The sequence below is a fragment of the Hippoglossus stenolepis genome, chromosome 15 (assembly GCF_022539355.2).
Source record: "Hippoglossus stenolepis isolate QCI-W04-F060 chromosome 15, HSTE1.2, whole genome shotgun sequence".
Lineage (NCBI taxonomy): Eukaryota > Metazoa > Chordata > Actinopteri > Pleuronectiformes > Pleuronectidae > Hippoglossus > Hippoglossus stenolepis.
The window spans coordinates 9,734,496-9,754,895 of NC_061497.1; the positions used below are offsets into that span (position 1 = coordinate 9,734,496).

Consider the following 20,400-nt stretch of genomic DNA (forward strand, 5'->3'; position numbering starts at 1 on the left):
AAAATACTTGGAATGCTCAGTTCTGAGCAGTGGCACATTTAACGGCAGAGACTGCACCCAAAAACACTTCTGCAAGTACTCAGTCGTCTGACAAACGACCAACACGCTCTGCATCGGGGCGTACAGCACATCTCGGCTGTGACTGACTCGTGGTCCAAAATCTAGACAGAGACACTGCGGTGCTGTTTCTTCACACGACCTCTGCAGATGCTGATGTTCAGGGGCCGACAAAGACCCGGGTCTGTAAATAGTTGGCCTACATGAGGGGACCGGGAGGCCACGGAGCGCATGCTGAGGTGTGTTGTGCTCTGTCTTTATATAATCCAATTAGAGCTAAATGATAATCAGAGAGTGTTGAGGATTAGAGGCTGCGGCAGCTGAAGTCGTACCGTGGCAGCAGATCAGCAGCACCTGTGAGTGACTCATTCCTCTGAAGCGCGGAGCTTTAGAGTGACTCCGTGAGCAGCATTCAGCCACATAGTCGAGCAATTTGGGATCATTACTGGTATAAATTAAAATGTATCAGGCATTTCAGAATGTGGGATTTACATAGTAAAGGCCAATCATATGCGGTACGCTGTGAAATAATGCTTCTGTATGAGCAGCGCCTCGCATGTCGATTACTTTTCCTCTTTCTCCAATAATGAGATATTCTGCTTCTACGAATCTGTCTTCCATAAGTTGTGTTAAAAGTGTGTGTGTGTTTTACAGCACCGTTTTCCCAACATGAACTCTGCAGCATGTCCAAACAATCGGGACTTTCCCAGGAGTCATATGAAGAACGCAGCAGGAGATTCTCCAGTCAGACACATTCACAACAATACAAGAATCTCCAGAGCATTCAGGTGGGGGGTGGCAAAGCATGAAGGAGGCAGGATGTATTGTATGAATTTCACGTTTTTGTTTACATCAACACCAGCGTCGACCCTTATCACCAAAAGCTCTCCAATCACGTTGTCTTTCTTCGTCTGCGTCATGTAAGCATATGGCACCTCTTTTTCACTCAGTTATTTTCTTTTTTTTTCAGTTTCACCTCGGCCGCATTGTTAGAAACTCATCAACTCGCCCACTTGCTCGCATACAGCCCCTCCGGGTAATTTCAAGAGATAATCCATTGTTCAGTGCATGTCAGGAAAGCAGCTTCACTGGCTCACTACTCTTACCTCGGTCAGTGTCGTAAAGGTAGACGAACTTCTCCCACTTGTAATGGGCCAGCAGACTGAGGACAGCCCCTCGCAAACCGGGCCTCATCTGGATGACGAACTGCACATCAGCATCGATGGGGAAGCTGGGCGTGATGAAGGAGGTGTGCAGCGCCCCACAGAAGGAGGTCAGCGTGTTCATGGACTTCCTGTCGTAGAAGCCCAAGATTGCGTAGACTCCGCGGGAGAACTGGGAGCAGACTGGTGACAGAGACAAAAGAGCAGGGTTCGGGTTAGGGACAAGCACAAGACACAGAGTCACTTATGATCTAATGCTCTTCCCTCCATCAGAGATGATGCCAATGTTCTATTCCATATTTTAAGTTAAGTCTGCGAACAACTGGTGCACGTGTGTAAAAAACCCTTAATTGAAGGTTGGGATGGGAGAGAATTTGTGGTAGGATTAATCTTATGAGTGAGGCAGTGGCTATCTGAATAAATGGGTGCCATGTGGGATGTCTGTTCCCCATGGCCATGCTCTGCCGCCCGGTGCCCTTCACTTCTCCTTGATCTAAATGCAACCGCTTGGGCAATCAACTAGATATAATGGGGAAATCAGTGCAGTGGCCACGGCTCTTAATGGACAAATACCCTGAAACATGAGCATGCAAATGTGCAAGCGACGGGCTGTGCTGCAGTATACGAGATTTATATCGAGCCCCGTCCGCTGCCATCTGCGTGCCTATGGAAATGAGCTTGGTGCATCAGACACTCAGTCTTACAAGGTGTTGACTATTTGATTTTATTTGCACATAATAAATGGGTTTAATAACACCGAGCAGGACTGAATCAGGGATGTGACCCCCGTCTTAATATTAGTAACAACTGGAGGAAATGTCGCTCAGCGCAGCAGAGCCGCTCTGGTATTTATGATCTTCTGCTCTGCATAGATCGCAACAGTGTGACTCCGCTCACTATCACCAATCAATGTTTAATGGTGTGATTATCAACCTGATGGGATTTAATGAGGTGTCTTTTTCAACAATCTGTGGCTTGAAATACCAAGTGTTTCCTGGAACATACGACGTGAAAGTCTGGGGACAAAACATTTGTTAAGCAATGCATAAGTTAAGCAGGACTCAGGCTGATTTCATACATGAATATTAAGGGTTGTATCAAGAATTTGTGTTGGTAGCAAGTAATTAACAAATGAACAAGTCGCTATGGATTTATGTAATATAGTTAACACTGATCATTCAATATGCTCATTCAAAGCCACACATTAATTCATATATTAGCAGGGGTCCAGTTACCTAATAAAAAAAAGTGGTAAGGGTGTTTTTTTTTCTTTTGCTTATCATTACTGTTGATTTTGCTGTTGGTGAGATAAGTGAAGCACAGAGAATAATGCTGCAGTAAACCCAAAACATGCAACAGCTGAAAAATTGGGGGTGAATGAACAGACATGTTAAAGTTAGCAGCAGAACCAAAGCACCGAAAAACACAAAGAACTGAAGTGTGAATCAGACATATGACATTTTCATTATTACTCATATTTTGTGACTGGTGGTTGTTGATTCACTTAAAGCGTTTGCTAATTATAAGTTCATCATAACGTGTTCCTTCGACTACAATCACAGGTTTTTCACTTTGGAATTTTCACATCACGTGATAATGAAATCAGTTGTTCACTAATTTGTATCCTCTCAAAATGAGAATAACCAACAAAAGCATTCAGATGTATGAAAGAGTATGAGGGCCAGAGGCATAAAGCGTTTTTCATTTTAATAATTAAATCAAAATGTAGAGAATAAAGATGAAATACTATTTTGTGAATATAGTTGAACTGTTGAGAATAGTCAACTCCTCTGGTCCACCATATCCAGTGGAAGGAGTAACTGACAGATATCAATGTAAAAATCCTCGGAATGTAAAGTGGTGCATTTGTAAATGTAATTGATCGATGTATCTTATCAATAATGTAAAGCCTTTTCCTTTATTCTTAACCTTGGTGTTACCAATCTAGAATAATACAAAAATTGTCTTCCTCTGGCTGAGTTGACGTAAGTTTTGACTTGATTATAAAAATGCAAAATGGGGGAAAAAATGTGTCCCATATTTTTTTATGCCTGGCCCTAATGCTCTTTAATACAAATGTCACAGAGATCATCCAAATTCAAATTAGACAGACGATCGTGCAAAGGAAAACTGGTGAACAATTTCACACACCCAGAATTGGGTTTAAACCCTGAAGTGTTAGTGAATTTAGCCCACTGGACTTGACATAACTGGACTTTAAATATGATCTGTTACATCAGAAAAGTATCAGCACACATTAATGTCCGCTAATGTAGTTGGAGTCCAGTGCTGGATCCATTTCCAAAGTTGCTCCTCTTCATCTGAACTCTTCCATTAGAACAACCATTCATTCACCCACACATGCCTGATAGCTCAGTTCAGTCATCTTTCTCTCCGTCATTTTATCGTTCCTCCATCCCACCATTTTCTCAGCCTTCACACACATCAGACCTCACCAGTGTGGGAAACATACCAACACAAGAATCCACAGAAAGAAATAGCGCAGTTGTACACTGAGGGACCATATTTAGGCATAATTTTTATTATTCAACTGGCCTTTGATTCAAAGCCCTTCATCAACAGTTTTCAGTTTTTGGATTCAGCATGGCTCATTGTTGCTGGTAGAGTTACAAAAGTCCAGATTTCTGCAGAAAGAGATTTTATTCAGCTCAGTTGTGTCCGAGAATAGAAGACAGCCATAAAACTTAAACCTCTCAGAAACTCAATATCATCCAATTCTCAAAATGGCACCATTATCTTCAGTTTGTCAAGGTTAAATGGACGGCCTGCTCTCCAGAAGGACTGATGCAATCATATATTTGGGCTCATGGGGCAGTAACACGAGTCAACTCAGGTAAATGCCCCTGATCACAGTCAGCGGTGAAGACTTACATCATTTACTTTATTACAGAGGAGAAGAGGAGCTGTTTTTTGGACTGCAGGCTCTGTGCCTTTCTGTTCGCACTACTAACACAGTCTTTACATCCATGATTGATATCCAACTGGGGAAAATTCACCCCTTCACACTCCGTCCACTCCCATCGTGTGTTTTCTCCATCACCTAACACGCCCCCCTGCCTGTCATTACTGTGTTATTACTTTGCCCGTTATACCGTCGGTATCTGGCTTTTCTCCCTCAACCTCCACTTCTCTGCTTCTCTCCACTTCTCTCCACCTCGTCAAACTTAAACATGTGGATACAGCAGCTCCTGTGGCACCAGCGCTCTCTCACGTCAGCAGCTCAGAGCTTCACAGCTTTCAGGGTCTCTGCTGTGATGGAATCTTTTCTGGGTCTAACATAAAACTGATGTATAGGGATCAACTTGTGCAGTGTATGCACAGCAGAACAAAGTGAATTCTTCAAGCCCTGTTGCTGAGGGGGGAATGGAAAGTAGCTGCTGTCCCCATGCAGCGAGGAAATGAAACCTGATGCATATAAGAAAGTGTGAATAAGGAGAGCGATAGAGGAGTCACACTGAGATAAGGGAGGGAACTTTTTTCGGACAGAGCCCCTGGGGAGAGATTCAAGGTTTGGAGGGATTGGATATGCTACTGCATTTGCACAAAGCAAGGACAACAATTCTACTTTCTGTGACGATAACAAATAAACCTGTTTATGTGTTTTCTTCTGCCCGGTGGAAAGTTATTTTTCGACCTCTTTCTTTTCTGAGATCAGTGCTTGCGGCAACACCGGAGGAGAAACAAAGCCGAGCAGCAAGACTTCAATTTGTTCCCCTGTCCCGCCCGGTCACCCAGGGTCACATGTTTAGTAAGAGAAGAGAGGCAGAGCAGGCAGCGCACACATGCAGCTGCTGTCCCAAAATTACCGACTCATAGAGGACGGGGTGAAGAGAAAATGGAATCAGTGAATATATCCACCAAATTCTTTATTATAATATTAACATGAGGTGCAGAATGTGCACCGACTGAGGAGACAGTTACACTGTTGCACTGTGACGCCTGACGTCATATCAGATATATGTAATTCTGCCCCAAAATTTAATCAGGACTATTTTCTATTCATCTATTCAAGCCTTATAGCTACATAGAGGATAATAACATTATGCAGAACATTGTTTCATGCCCTTGGACCCAAAAACATTGGAATTACTTGGACTTTTCACGATATAACAGCAGGAATTACTGTCAGTCAGTGTGCGGCTTCACTTTAAAACAGTGGTGCTTTAAGCTAAATGCTAACACTTGATATGAACATCACAAAATCACAGTGGCAACACTAACTCTCTGATACTAAGCAGGTCTGATGGCTGTAACGATCACCATCTTAGATATATGGAGATTAGTGTGTTTACATTTGCTAATTAGCTAATGAGCACTGAACAGAGTAGAGCAGAGGGAGGCTGAAGGACGTGTTATTAGTTGAGCAGGTATTTTTGTCAGAAAGCACCGGAGTGTTGGACAGATTGAGACTGACCTGCTGATGACCCTGCAGTTGTATGCCTCAACCAACCAGTTCAGTTCCAGGGTACAGAGGCCAAAAACATGGTTTCAAAGGTCATAGTGACCTTGACCTTTGCCCACCAAAAATATAATCAGTTCATCCTTGAGTCAAACTGACATTTTTTTGCATTCTTGAGGTGTCATGTTCACAAGAATCAGATGAATGGACAATCCGAGAACATTGTATGTCTCCTGCCACTGGCTGTTGACAGCATATAGAGGCATAAAAAGTAATATACTCTCAAAGCTTCTGAAGTAATAACTGCTCGTTAGCTGTTTGATTCTTAAATACTCACTTGAATAGTTCCACTTTTTGGGGAAATGTGCTCACTTGCTTTCTGGCCAAGAGAGGAGTGAACACGGAGCTGTGAATAACCACATCTCCAAAACTAAAGCTAATGAAGTTCTATTTCAAAGATTGTCAAACAAGATAATCTACAAGGCCGGACAGAGCGAGCCAACAAATCTAGTAAATGTGCTGAGTGACAGACACACAGCCAACTCAGTGTTTGCTCGTGGAAATGAACTGGGCAGCTAATCTGTGCCGCTCTCCAGATGATGATTTGCAGGATAAGAATACACAGACAACATCACTGCTCTCTTATTCCAGGTAATGTGCATCCTTAGCGTTCTGCCATCAATCTGCTAAATGTGTCAGCAGGACAGGATGTTGCGAGAATATTTCTCCGTCGGTGTCTGAATCAGGAGCTTGGACACTTGGCACAGTGTCGCAGGTGTTTTCCAAACATTCTCAGTATTGACAGTTGTAGTCGTGTTGCCATCAGTTCACAGAGAACTAAGTGCTTCTGCTTGTTTGGAGAGATGGGGGTTGTTGTCTGTCCAAAATGCATTGGAGAGAACACAGCAAGGCACACAGAAGAGTTCACATCGTGGACACACAGAGAACCACCCACTTACATGGCTCACACATACAAATCTTTCAATATACTATCAACGTGTGCATCATTACTTGTGAGCATGTGTGAAAAGTCTGCAAATAAAATGTTCCTCTGCACTGACGACGAGGAGAAAGCAGCAGGGTCTTGAATGGACCCGTGTCAAATCAAAGGCCACATTTAAAAACGCGCGCATGTAAGTCAGCGAAGGTCTGAGCACTGAACAAAACTGTCTACAAAACTGTGCAACTGTGCCCAATCCTGACCCTGAACATGGTTGATGTCTGTCTTCAAAGCAGAAGAACACTTCACACGTCTGATTCATGAGACAGGAATAGAGGCAAAATGTTTTTTAAAAAGCAAAATCAATTTCTGTCCTATGTCATTCTCAAAATCCTCCCGTAACTTTTACGTGAAGCCAAGTTCAAAAGATGTTGTTCCTTTCCTTGTGTTTTCGTACGCTACAGTGTAGGACTAAGAGTACAATTGTTTATATATATATATATATATATATATATATATATGTGTACCATAATCTTTAGACAATTTATTCCAATGATTTAAGTGTAATCCCCTGATCCTCCTCTTGTGACACGTTAAGGTCACAATTATATCTGATATCTGATCTTTGATAGATTGCCAAGATATTTGGCTCAAATCTTCCCGTCACCTTGTGAATGAATCTTTTCTACTTAACGTTTGATCCAGCGTTGTCATGAGGTCAAACATTTAATCTGTCCATTAACCTGTTTATACTAATCCTCATGATCTAATATTAGCATTTTAACGTGCTATACTATGATGGTGATGATGATGGTAGCATTTTACCTGCTTCACATCAGCATTGTTACTGAGAGCATGTTAACATGCTGACGCCTGCATTTAGCTCAAAGTACCAGATACACTGTTTTAGTGTTTCTGTGTAGTGGCCATAAAGCATGTTTTAGGCAATATTTCCAAAATTATGCATGAGCTTTTTAAAAATGACTCTTTTCAAAATCTCATCTGCTCCTTCCACTGACAGGACAGTTCCAACCTAACCTTAGTTCCATTTTACCAGAAAAATCCCAGTAAGCTTTTGTTTTGAAATGAAAATCTCACTGAAGGCCAAGTGCACCCAGTTCAAACGATCTCCGTGTTATGACATTTAAGTGTTTCATATTTTTATCCGCATTACAGCCTGCATTGTTGTGCAATTCGTCTCAGTTGACCAACCACAGCGTAAGCGCGAGGCATATCGGGACTGGAGCCTGAGTAGGTGTTTCTCCTCAGGCAGTGTGGTTGCAAGTTGGCTGGAATTCCCTCCTCTCCACAGATCATAGCTTTGTAAGGAGCACATATTTTTCTTTCACTGGGCCACCCCCTGCAGATACCCATTATGAACAAAAAAAAGCGGGGCTAACACTCGTTGGATTAGCCCTAATCTGAGAAATACAACTGGATACAGCCCACATGCTAAAACAACATGACAGAAGGAAATCTACAGCAGCGATACACAGACAGGGCCTGTGGCTACTGGAGCCTCGTATGAAAGAATACACTTTAATATTGCACTGCACTGCAGTAAAAGCGCTGCTAACACTCCACCTACACATGCTTTGCATATACTGCAAAAAAAGAAAAACACCATCCAAGGACCACTATCACAGGAGACAGAGCAATCAATACACTGAACTTAAAAAGTGCAGAAGACACCGGGAAATACATCAAGTGAATGCAAATGTGTATAAAGTGAAGGGAATAATCTGGTGACTGTGTGCAAAGTTGTTTCGACATAATATTCAAATTCTTCATTTCAATACAAGAAATATTTATTTATAAGATTTAAATGATCCATTTTCATCATCTCTAACCATCTGTTCTGGTCAATATTGTATAATAATATGACACTTAGGTCTAACTATGGATAATAATTTGGATGAATAAAGGTAACAAAGTATCAACTATGAATAACAAATAATCTAAGGTTTAAATTCTTGTTTCAGGTACATTAAGAATTAATCATTTCTTCACATTTAACAATTCAATTTCCACAAAACGTTTACAAACGTATAAAAGCAGCTTGTCCTATAGCTAATTCACTGGCCCAGTGGCATCTTTTGGGTTTTCTTGTTTCTTTAATCCGTGTGGTTCACTTCGCAACTCGTTGTCCTTGGATAATCTCAGGTTTAAAAAAAACGAAATTACTGAATAACAACAGAGCTCTCAGAGGCAGCCACGCTGAAGGACGTTGTGTAAGACTGCAACAAACTGCTGCAGCATCACTGTAGCTTGTCAGTAGTGATCACCGTCGCTCTGTTACAGCACTGGCATGTAAGCGCATTCTGATGCACAGGATGAAAGACTAACTGCACATCTCCAGTGGCTTGCCCCCAAACCTATTCAGCACTGCTCCGCCATTTTGCAGCATTATATGACCAGCCAGTGCTGAGAGGCTCAGTTTAGGAAAAACATGAAAGAGGATCCTTTTTTTCGCCTGTTTGGCCGAATTCGTGATTTTCTGGTTTTGGTACGCTGGCGTCTTCAGTCAAAGGATGTTTAAAAGCCTCTATTGTGGTCAAGGCCATTTATTTAGCATCAATACTCCCTTGTTCAAAGAGAGGTGATGCATTTATGCTGCATGATGACCCATGAGTGCTGCACTGCCCCACAGCAGTATGTCCAAATAGGCTCTTATTAAACCAAGGGTCAAACCATCTGTTCATGTCAGTGAACGTATCATTTCCCGTGACTGAAATCCCTTTTTAGTTAGATAAGATTATTGCAAAGACATTACAAAAGCTCACGTGTGTGTGTTACGCTTAATAATGGCAACACCATGACGAATCGGAGGATGAGCGCTTGTCAACTCGGGGCAGGTCATGCAAACTGACAGGACTCTGGCCGCAGCAGCAGCAACTCAGATATTTTTATCGGTGCATCACAATGAAGGGACAACGCTGTTGGGTGAGTTTCTCTTTCTATTCAGGGGGCTCCCAAATCCAGAGGTTCCATTTTGGAGCTTTCACGTGTAAACACAAGCGCCTGTCAGAATACATAAACGCAGGGATCTGAGGCCAGTTTTTTTTTATAAATTGAATTGAGGCATGCAGAGTGCAGCTTAAAAGCCAAGAGTGGACGAGTTCTGCTTCTGATTATCAGTCACCCCGCTGACACTGATGCTGCTACAGCGTGTGTGGATTAAGATAGAAACCATCATGCAGAATGCTCTCCCTCGGGCCAAACTATTTGACAACCTTGTCTCTGGTGCTCATGCATCATTCATGACTTGTCGGTTTAAATTAGTTCTAAGAGTTATGATGGATCTGAGGTTATGTATTGTTTGCTTACATCCCTGGATGTTTGTTTTGCTACGGCTAATACAGCAAACACGATGTAAAGTGTTGCCAAATTGTTGTTTACCTTTTGATGTTTGCAAAAGCTCTTACGCTCTAATGATCCACTTGATGATTTTTTTTCTTCCTGAAACCACATCTTCTGAAGTAATAACTGCTTGCTAGTTGTTAGATTCTTAAATTCTTACTTGAATAGTTCCGCTTTTTTGGGAAATGTGCTCACTTGCTTTCTGGCCAAGAAGTTAGACATTAATATTGATATACGAAGCTACTGCCAGCAGCCACTTAGCTTAGCAGACCAGAAACGTTATGTCTCATGTTGTTATGCTAATGAATGGTTGGACGATAAGGTCTCATCCGACTAAATTCTCATCTGTCAGACAGTCGGTGGCGATACGATCACAAGCAGAAAAGTGTCACAATATAAGCCATCCGGGATTCGTCCGTTACTTTTGACAGAACAAGGGGCAGACTACCTTTTTCTTTCCCCTGCAGTATTTAAAGCTTTCGACTCGACCCACCTTAATGAAGACTTCTAGATCCATCTTATTAAATATTTACAGAATGTTTACTCTGGGCTAGCTCCAAACGAATTGTCATCATGACAGAGACGTCATTAGTGTGGCAGCATTTTGTTAAGAAGAGTGGAACGGTGGGCTGATGTGTCTCCGTTTAGATTCCACTCGAGGCTTTGAGTACGACCATATCAGAATTGGCAAATTTCAATATATTTAGTCTAATTTTTACATAAAAACGATTCAATCTGTTGCAATTACTATCCTTTTATGTTTACTTATAACTCATTTAGTCTAATGGGGCTGAAAGATAGAGTGCACTTGCGGAACTGTGGCCAATTTAGTTAACATGCAACTGTTTATTTCCCAACCAATAGATTCATTGAAGTGAAGATATGATTTCAGTATGACTGCAGCCACAATGCTAAGCTACGCAGCTGCTGTAGCTATGTCTCGAGAATGGTATAGAGAATAAAACATATTTCACAAAATGTTTAACTATTCCTTTTAAATGATGTACGAAATATTATGTACCATTAATTCAATATCATAATTCAGTATACAAAGCCAACTATGAATAATGTCACTTTCTTAGAAATCACATATGGCTACTCTCCTTTCACATGCAGCTACTCTGCTCTAATATCACATTTTTAATCAAAACATTTTTAGAAATATATTTTGGGAATTGTCTGTTGCTGTTTCTTCTATCCCCAGCCTGCATTGATTTTATGCTGATACCAAGGTAAGATAATTAAAATAACAACAATAACTTTTTCACAAGATTTCCTTATTAGGACACATCTTATGAGTCAAAGAATTCACTGCAGTCTTAAAAATGCAGAAGAAAAAGTAGAAGAAGAAGCTGGAGAAGAGGAGGAGGAGGAGAAGGAGGAGGATATCTGGCTGCATTAACTGGTCTATTCTGCATTAGTGGGACTATGCATTGCCTACACATTGAAGAGCTCTCACATCAGCCTCTGTCTGAGTGGCATAGCACTGGTTGAGTCATAGCAGAGGGAGGATAGGTGGCCATAATAGATTATTTAATAAGCAACATACATTAATACTGACATTTCATCCAATCAAAGTTCATCTCTGGAGGAAATTCAGGCCCAAACATCCATCCTGGCTCTCACTTTAGGAGAGTGAAAAGAGAACATCTTAAAACATGCATGATATGGCCTTTTCACATAGCGGCACAACAGATGGAAATGTATAAACTAAATTAAGCTTACAGATCACTCAGAAATTTCCATTCCTGCATTTTACACTTAGCAGAAATGTGTGAAGCAGTGTAAGGCTAAACACAGAAGCGTAATCATATGTTGAATAAACGCCTGATAACGCCAATGCTTTATTTTTCTCTGTCCTCCCTGTCACCACAACCAGAAGCAATGATCACGCAGGCCCTTGGTTTAATTTGCCTCTGATTGTCCAGCGGGGCCATCAGCTCTGCCTCCACCATCTCTCCCTGCCCTGACCTCAGTCTTTAATGGATACAAGCCTCCTGTTTCTACATGTATGCACACTCCATCCCTGCCTGCGGCAAGGTGTCACATCAATAAGTTCTGCAGCCTCACTCCAGCCACAAATTGGTGAGATAATAAACACAGCGAGGCTCTCTTTGTCAGACTCAATCCAGTTACACTGACTGCAAATTGTTTGCTGCTCCTGCTAGTGTCATTGGCCGTTTGCATGTTGTTGTTCTTTAACTATCACATCTGCAATGCAAGCGTCGAACTGAAAATTCTGCATCTCTGGTCGGAGGAAGATGGAGAGTCAGGCTTTTATTAGAGGAGAGCGACTGCGATAGAGAAAATGAAAGCTTGGTGAAGATTGATTTTTTCCATAGTGGAGAACAAACTGGAGCAGCACACACACACACACACACACACACACACACACACACACACACACACACACACACACACACACACACACACACACACACACACACACACACACACACACACACACACACACACACACACACACACACTGCTGCTACTGCTGCTGGACTGCGTTCCACCTATTGATCCCTATTGCCAATAACGGAGTCATTTTCCAACAGGGATTTGTAACAATCATTATATCCTGACCCAGCTGGGGGGTAGCAGTGTTGTCCTACAAAAGGTTCAACAAATGAGCTATGGACAAAAAGTAGTTCCTCTCTTTTATACAACCGCACGGCCCTCTATTATTTATTTCATGGTCCAGAGGGAGTTTTGTAGACAATCCCACAAATGTCTCAGTCACTTTAACGTTTTATGATGTTATGAAAATGTAAAAATGGTGAGCTGTAGGAAAGCAGAGCAATGACTACCCTTTAACTGCTGCCAGAATAGAAATGCGGCAGTTCATAATGATCACATTCAGTTGTCACATCAACACCTGCCAGGGAAACAGGATATTATACAATCCAGATGACTATAATAAGAATTGTGGAGCTTGGTGCGTTTTCAAGCAACGGCTTAGTCACAAACTGGCCTGGCTGGTCCGCTCAATGAGCCACTGACTGGTCTTTTTCTACTGGAGAGCATTTAGCATCGGTCCTCTTGCTTCATCTGGCATCAGCACATCTCGCTGTGGTTAATCCTCCTGATTATCTCTTTTTTCTTCTCATCCTTCAGAAGGAAAAACCTTTAGATTCTTTCAAAAACAATCAATTGAAGTTTATTCAAAGTTAAGCTCTGGCTATGGTCTAAATTGTTAATAGTCTGAGCCAGATCCAGGCCACTATTTTCATTAATGTACTCTACAGGGTGCCAAATGTGGCAGACCAGCATTGTTACAAAGACCTGCATTCCAAGTAGTATCCTCTGGAATAAATACAAGACTCACTATATATATTATATATAAAATATATATCCCGTATATGTAATAAAACTAATAATACTACTAACAATAATTCATTCAAATGAACAACAGGCCCAGGTTTGTGCTTTACCCGTGAACTGGTCAAGCCAAGCATGTAGCATACATCTCTTCCTCAACAACAACTGATGAAGTGCCCTTGAGCTAAGCACTGACCCCACAGCTGCTCCAGCGTAATTACTCAGCAGCCGACAGTCCAAGGCTGTGGTTGAACAGGGCATCAGCGTCAAGGTGTGAGTGTGCAAATATGTTTGTGTAACGTGTATGTGTAATCCTGCATCTGCCTGCAGCTTCTCCCCAAGGCTGCTCCTTGTTCCCTGCCACACACACACACACACACACCCACACACCCACACACCCACACACCAACAACCACATGACTTCAACAGCTATTCTGAATTTGTATCATAACCAAGCCTTTGATTTATTAGTTTACACTTTTGCTCAATTTCCTTTTTTTTTTGTAGGCCTTCTCCTCACTTCATTAGGTTACACAGGCGTCTCTGCAGCAGCTGACAGCCTTTGGAGGGCAGCAGCTGATTCTTAAGCATGAAGTGTGAAGTGCAGTTGGTGGGAAGAAGGATAACAAATTAATTCTCCAGACAGATCTTGGTGCCCTACATGGCAGAAGAGTGACTGGTAGACCAATTATGAAGCCATCTCGCACTCCGCAGCCGCTCCGATCAAATCCATCATGTTTGTGGAGATGACTACAAGGATTACAGCATGTTACAGTTGATACGTTAGACTATTTAACTGTCAGAAGTGCAGCCAGACAAATTTGCACCGCTGTGCTGCTGGTATAACATAATGTGATGTTTTAAATCATTATCAAAGGGACTGACAATCAAGAGGCAACAGCCTAAGGTTGACTGCAATTCTAGATTATATTAGACCAGAAGTAACAAAATGTCAACTAGAGTGTCACTCAGTAGAGCGCGTACCAGATGCAATCAGTTCCTTTTTAATATGCCCGATTTTTCTAAATCCATTATTCCCTGAGAAAATAACAAAAATGCAGAAAACTCACAATCTCCAAATAGTGAAAAAAGGTTCCTGGATTTGCTCTTTGATACGGATTACGATTTTCTTTCTCGGCCCATGTACCAAACCAAGTTTTGTGGAAATCCTATCAGTCCTTTTTGTATAATCTTGCTTACAGACAAACCAACCAACCAATCAACAAATGAACAGGGGTCAAATATCTAATTTAAGGCCAATTTATCAAGGTGCAGATGTGAAGGTTACTTTGGGACATTTATTTGACAGTGGAGAAAGACCAAATCAAATTCGAAGGATGCAACCAATTTAACCTTTAGCCAACGCCACAATTAAACGTGCAGCCGTCACCTAAAGCCACACAACATGGCAGCAGCCAGAGCAGCGATGTTTGTGTTTTCCCATCTTTCCAGCACAGTCATGTAAGTGCTGCTCATCAGCTCCTCTGGAATTACTGAATTACTGGGTCTACAATAATCACTGTGTTTGGCCAATTAGAGGCAGTCATGCTCCATCATCCAGTTGGTCAATGAGGCAGGGCACTTGGCCGGTGACCATCCACTTCATTCAAACATCAAATTCAGTTCATAAATAATATTCAACTTTTTAAAACCAAAACAACAGCGGTGAACGCGTTGTCCCGCTGTTTCTTACACAGAGACTGGTCTTACTGAGAGGTTTATACAGTGTGTAGCTACTCACAGGCATGTGTGACAGAGAAACTGTTGGACGACTCCAGGTTGTCGACATTGTAATTGAGGTGGAAGGGTTTCTCCGTCGCATTCTGGTTGGTGTTGTACAGCTGCACAGCAAACCTGAAGGCGCTGTGCTCCTGCACTGTGGAGCGCATGAAAAGTCCACCTAGAAGGGAAAGATGTCATATACTGTTACGGAAGCCCATTTCTGACAAGTGAAAGAAAAAAGAGATGAATGCTAAATCAAAGATTATGAGTTAGTTAGTCATTAGTCATTATTTTTAAGATTTAAGTCTTAACTTTGAGTTGGTAAGTTATTATTTTAAGATTCTAACTCCTTATTTTGAGATAGTAGCCTAATGCTTGAATTACCTTTACTCAAGCAAGTTTGGCCACAGGATCATTTGTGTTCACTCGCAGGTACTCGTGTGAGTCACACAAGTAAACACAACCCTACAATATTCACCTGTTTCTGAGGATAAATGAGGATAACCACTGGCTGAAGTTACTGCAATTGCATTGTAAATGTTGTGAAGACAATGGAGAGGCCAGTGTGTCCTCAGGACCATCCACAGGTGCACACAGCTCTGGGGTGGAGTGTCTCCAGGAACTGTGTGTGGATGACATCTCCATCATGACCTGACGAGTGGCCAGTTTAGTGACCTGCTAGCTCGGATCAGTGCGAAGACCTGTCTTTGGTGAGTTTCATTCTCAACGCCGATTGGCTTTTGCGGCATCGCATCACCCACATTTTTCGCTCGAATATTGTAACTCAAGAGAGTGAAGTGAATGATGCGATCGCCGTCTGCGTTGCCCAGCGTGAGTGACGCAAAATTTGCATCCATTTGTGCGTTAGCTTTGTATGTAATCTCATTGAATGAAACACACCATTAGTCATAATTTTGAGATACTAACTCGTTTTTTTTAGATTTAGTAAGTCATTCTCTGAGAAAGCTTCTCATCATATTGCCTTACAGGATTTTTCCTACAAAGTGGCAGCAATGGGCTTCCATACCTTCAGCACATACACATGCACTATGCACTTTTAATTTCCATGAGAAGGGCAGCACCTATTTATTGACTTATTTCGAAACAGAAAACTACATCAGTTAGGACTGAGTGTGTTACCACTCACTGCAGATTTTGACCACTCGGATCAACTCTATTTTTAACCAATCCGCCCACAAAGACGCGCAAAAAACCTGCAACATCCAGGATTTAAGAGAAGTCAACTTGGCAGTGATGCACGGAACTAAATCAATGTGTGCAGCCCCCACAGAGACGTGTCCTATTTAGACTGTGTGAACAAAGAGATGTGCGTGCAAGGCTGAGGAACCGGGAGAACTTACCGATGTTGATCTGATTCGGAAAACCTGCCAGCGAGTGGCCCGCAAAACGCAACAAAACGAGGACTGTCGCTATTGCGCGATGCCACATCTTTCTCCGAGAAGTGAAACCAACTCGTGGCGTGGACGTGACGGAGGAAGAGGAGCAGGGAGAAGCATGTACACGGGCTGGTTATGCGCAAAGAAATCCACAAGATGCGGCGGCTCTTTCTCTCACTCACTCACTCACTCACTGTGTGCACCCACGTTGAATGTGTGCCAGCGCAACTGCAGCGCCAACCTCTCTCTCTCTCTCTCTCTCTCTCTCTCTCTCTCTCTCTCTCTCTCTCTCTCTCTCTCTCTCTCTCTCTCTCTCTCTCTCTCTCGCTTTCTCTCTCTGCTGATGCTGATGCTGGAGACACACAGCCAATGTTTAATCTCAAAGATGGAGGAGGTGGAGGAGGAGGAGAAGGAGGAGGAGAGGGGGAAGCGGATCTTCTTACTGGGGATAAAGACCTTTGAGGTGGACCACGGAGAGAGAGAGGGATGGAGGGATGGAGGGATGGATGGAGGAAGAGGAGGAGAGGAGGGGGGTTATCAAACTTGGCCTAACGTTGAATTATAATAAGAGCAGCCACCCGTCTTCCTCCTCACGTCACTGCAGAGTTGGTGTGTGAGGCGGTGCAGCTGTGTGTGTGTGTGTGTGTGTGTGTGTGTGTGTGTGTGTGTGTGTGTGTGGTGTGTGTGTGTGTGTGTGTGTGTGTGTGTGTGTGTGCTGCGCGGTGCGGTGCAAAGTCACAGCAGCACCACACTTACACACATATCTAGATCTCCAATGCTGACTTATGTGTGTGCATGCGTGTGTATTTGTACGTCTATAGTGAGGTTGTAGGGATCAGCTAAGGAATTCATTATGTCACAGAATGTCCTCACAAAGATTGAAATACAAGTATGTCTTCTATCCATCCATCCATCCACACATGCTGAACAGTATCAGTATGATGTTAGGCTGTCCCCTGCAGGTGTTTAAGTGCAGAGACTGTAGATGTTGTAGCTCATGTACTGAATTATTACTGTTCAATCACTTGTATTTATATATATATATACAGTATATATATATAAATATTAGAATCCTAATGGACTCACTCGTGTTAGTCATTTAAATTCACACTCATTTTTGTCTTCAGGCCGAACAGCTGATGTAGGGTGTCCAGAAGATGCAATTTAATTTGTATGCGACTGAATTCATCATTGATATTAGGTTCATTTCCCCATACTGACAAATGGTAAAATATCAGTATATGATTGTCACTGTTAGCAGCTTTAGATTGATCAAGGTGTTGTGAGTCTCAAGAAAGTAGCCGATTGCTTTCGCCAATTAAAAACGCGACTCTTAATACACAAAATGCCTGAAGTTAATTTCATTTTTTAGCTCATAATATTAAGAGAATGTCTTTAAAACTGGCAAAACAGCCATGTTTCCAACAGAATTTGATTAAATCTATATGTTGGTAGCGGAGAGCACATGCAGGATGTTTCCTTTTCACAGTGACAGGTACAACACATTCTCACATAAAAGAGAGAACTGCATTGGTGCCACTTGAGGGTACGCACAAAACTATGAGGTCTGACTGTCTGCATGGACAAGACATTAGAATATGGCGACCCACTAAAGTCTTTAACGAGAAACACTGAACAGATCCGAGCAGATAAATCTTTGACCTTGTGGAATCTGTGGTTTAACATAGTCCAACAAATTATTACACCCCCTACTAGACACAGAGATTGTGCTCTGCCTGACAATCAGACTCGTAACACAGGAGTCGATACCAACACTGTTGCCCCAGCAGCGCAGCACCCACACTTTGATCCCCAGGTAACGCCTGGCCCTAAAAGTTTACAATGTCAGCGAACCTGCAGCCAATCACAAAGCAGCTCCAGACATCAAGAGCTGGATACAATTATACTAAAGCAGTTGCACATGACTTGGTGCAAACACCACAAACTTGATGTTGTTGGGGTTTTTTTACTGCCTCTGGTTGAAAACACTGCAGTTCTATTCATTACTGTCTAAAATCAATAGTGTGTAATGTTCGTAGCCTGAGTTATATGAAGCATCCAGAGGTTTACCAACAGAGTAAACAGTAAACGGAGTATAGCCTTTCTGTTTACAGGTGATTTTCACGTCTTTAAATTTAATTGTTATTATTTATAGTGCTTCATAGCAGACTCCATGCTTTAGTATGCCCAGGAAGGGGATTTAAATCTACTGAAACACAGTAGTTTTAGAGAAAAGCACTCTTTTTCAGCACATTAAAGTTGCGCTCACTCCAGTATTGCTTACTCACTATGGGCAACTCTTACATTCCCCTAGATTAGCTGAGCAATACAATACTAATTATTCTCTGAGTGTGATTAGTTGGAACAGGGTCGGGTGTGTATTATATATTTATATCCAGTATATGTGTGTTGGAATGGTATAAATCATTACAGCTTCCTATTTAGATTACTGCAAAAGCTGCGCAGCGGAACAGGCTACACAGAGTCTGTGCTTATTGATCTGGATGTGATTTAATGCTCGGCATACAGCTCTAATCTTCCTGAGGACACAGTAAGTAGAACAACTGCGCCATCATTTAGTTCAATTGCATGGGAGACAATACTATGTGGATGCTATGACCTTTTGAGGGACGTGCACCACTGTGTGTGTGGATTGTAGATGTGGCACTTGGAAAAATGATCCAATTAGTTTCAGGTCACTTGTAGCTACACTCAAGATTGTTCAAATTAAATTCCTTGCAAAACATACATATACCAGAGGAAAGAAACAACAACGGGTAGTGTTGTGTAGCCCCAAGTGTAGCCCACAGTGTAACCTGCAATGAACTACACTTTACTAAATTATCCATGCTGCTGAACCAGATAATGTAATGTAGAAAAAATGATTGGTGCAGTCAAGGCTAGCTGAACCTCGTGTATCAATGTGTGTAGACACAGCAGGGTTATTAATATTTCTTTAAACTCCCATCTCGATTTGGCAATAAGGGAAAACGCACTGAAAGTTATTTTATAATTTCATATCTCCCGCTGATTTTATAATATCAGTTTGTTCAGTTCATTAATATTTTCATTATTTCTACAAGGTTAAAAATAGTACTTACATAACTACAATTTTGTACTACAACTAGTACTTTACTTTATTAAAACCACATTTCCCAATTTTAACATACATTTTTTGGGACTTCTTTTTTGGACAACTGATGTGCTCATTAGTAAAAACCCTGACTCATAACTGTTGCATATGAACAAAGGTGCAGGTTTAAGTTTTTCATGTAATTTTATATGTAAGTATCTAGATTACGTACTCAGTAGAGCACATACCTCACAGTCGCCTTAAATTCAATCCAGCTGCACCAAATGTCACACACACGCATAGATATCAGTCGGCTGAATGTGCCTGATTCTTTAAATGTCAAATATGCATCCTTCAAAATTCCTGGATCTGCCCCTTGATCCAGATCTGCACCAAAAGTTAATGGGTTCCTTCCAGACCCACACTGCATCCCTGCACCATCCTTGTGGTAATCTTGCTTTCCAAAAACAAACGTAACCTTCTTAAAGGTAAAGAAAGCTAAAATAAAATACAAATTTGGTAAAGATCAGAATAAAAAAAATTACATTGCACCTACTCCACCCCAGATAATGATGTTTATATCGTCCAAAACATGTGTCAGGGTCTGAAACCCCAACATTTCTCTTTCTTTAAATGTTATATATATATATATATATATATATATATATATATATATATATATATATATATATATATATATATACATATATATAGGTATATGCTGTAGTGAATTTAAAAAGTATGATGATATTTTTGTCATTTTTATTACACCTTCCTATCTGCCTCTTAATGAGTTTTATGGTAGAATTAGTGTCAGCAGGACTTTGCAGCCTCTACTTACGAACCTCTGGCTTCACAGAGGATCACACAGATTCCCTCAGTGAAGAGTTCCCCTGCACATATCTGACACTCTTTCCGTAAGTGTTGGAATATTAGGCGAGCTC

At 41.6% G+C, this 20,400-nt stretch overlaps 1 protein-coding gene across 6 annotated transcripts in view; it reads right to left on the reverse strand.

Moving 5' to 3' along the window:
- LOC118122168 (glutamate receptor 3) overlaps positions 1–16,675 on the reverse strand; it is a 72,019-nt gene extending 55,344 nt beyond the window's left edge. For 3 of the 6 annotated variants that reach the window (XR_004698433.1, XM_035178714.1, XM_035178715.1), the window contains exons 1-3: positions 16,348–16,675; positions 15,006–15,164; positions 1,164–1,403 (exon numbers count right to left, since the gene is read on the reverse strand). Coding sequence is in view for 5 of the 6 variants with exons in the window: in XM_035178714.1 (XP_035034605.1) it covers positions 1,164–1,403; positions 15,006–15,164; positions 16,348–16,435 (487 nt within the window). In the remaining variant the exon portion in view is untranslated. The remainder of the gene's footprint in view (positions 1–1,163; positions 1,404–15,005; positions 15,165–16,347) is intronic. The other 3 variants (XM_035178713.2, XM_047343497.1, XM_035178712.2) reach the window with 3 other exon arrangements.
- Positions 16,676–20,400: the final 3,725 nt, after the last annotated feature.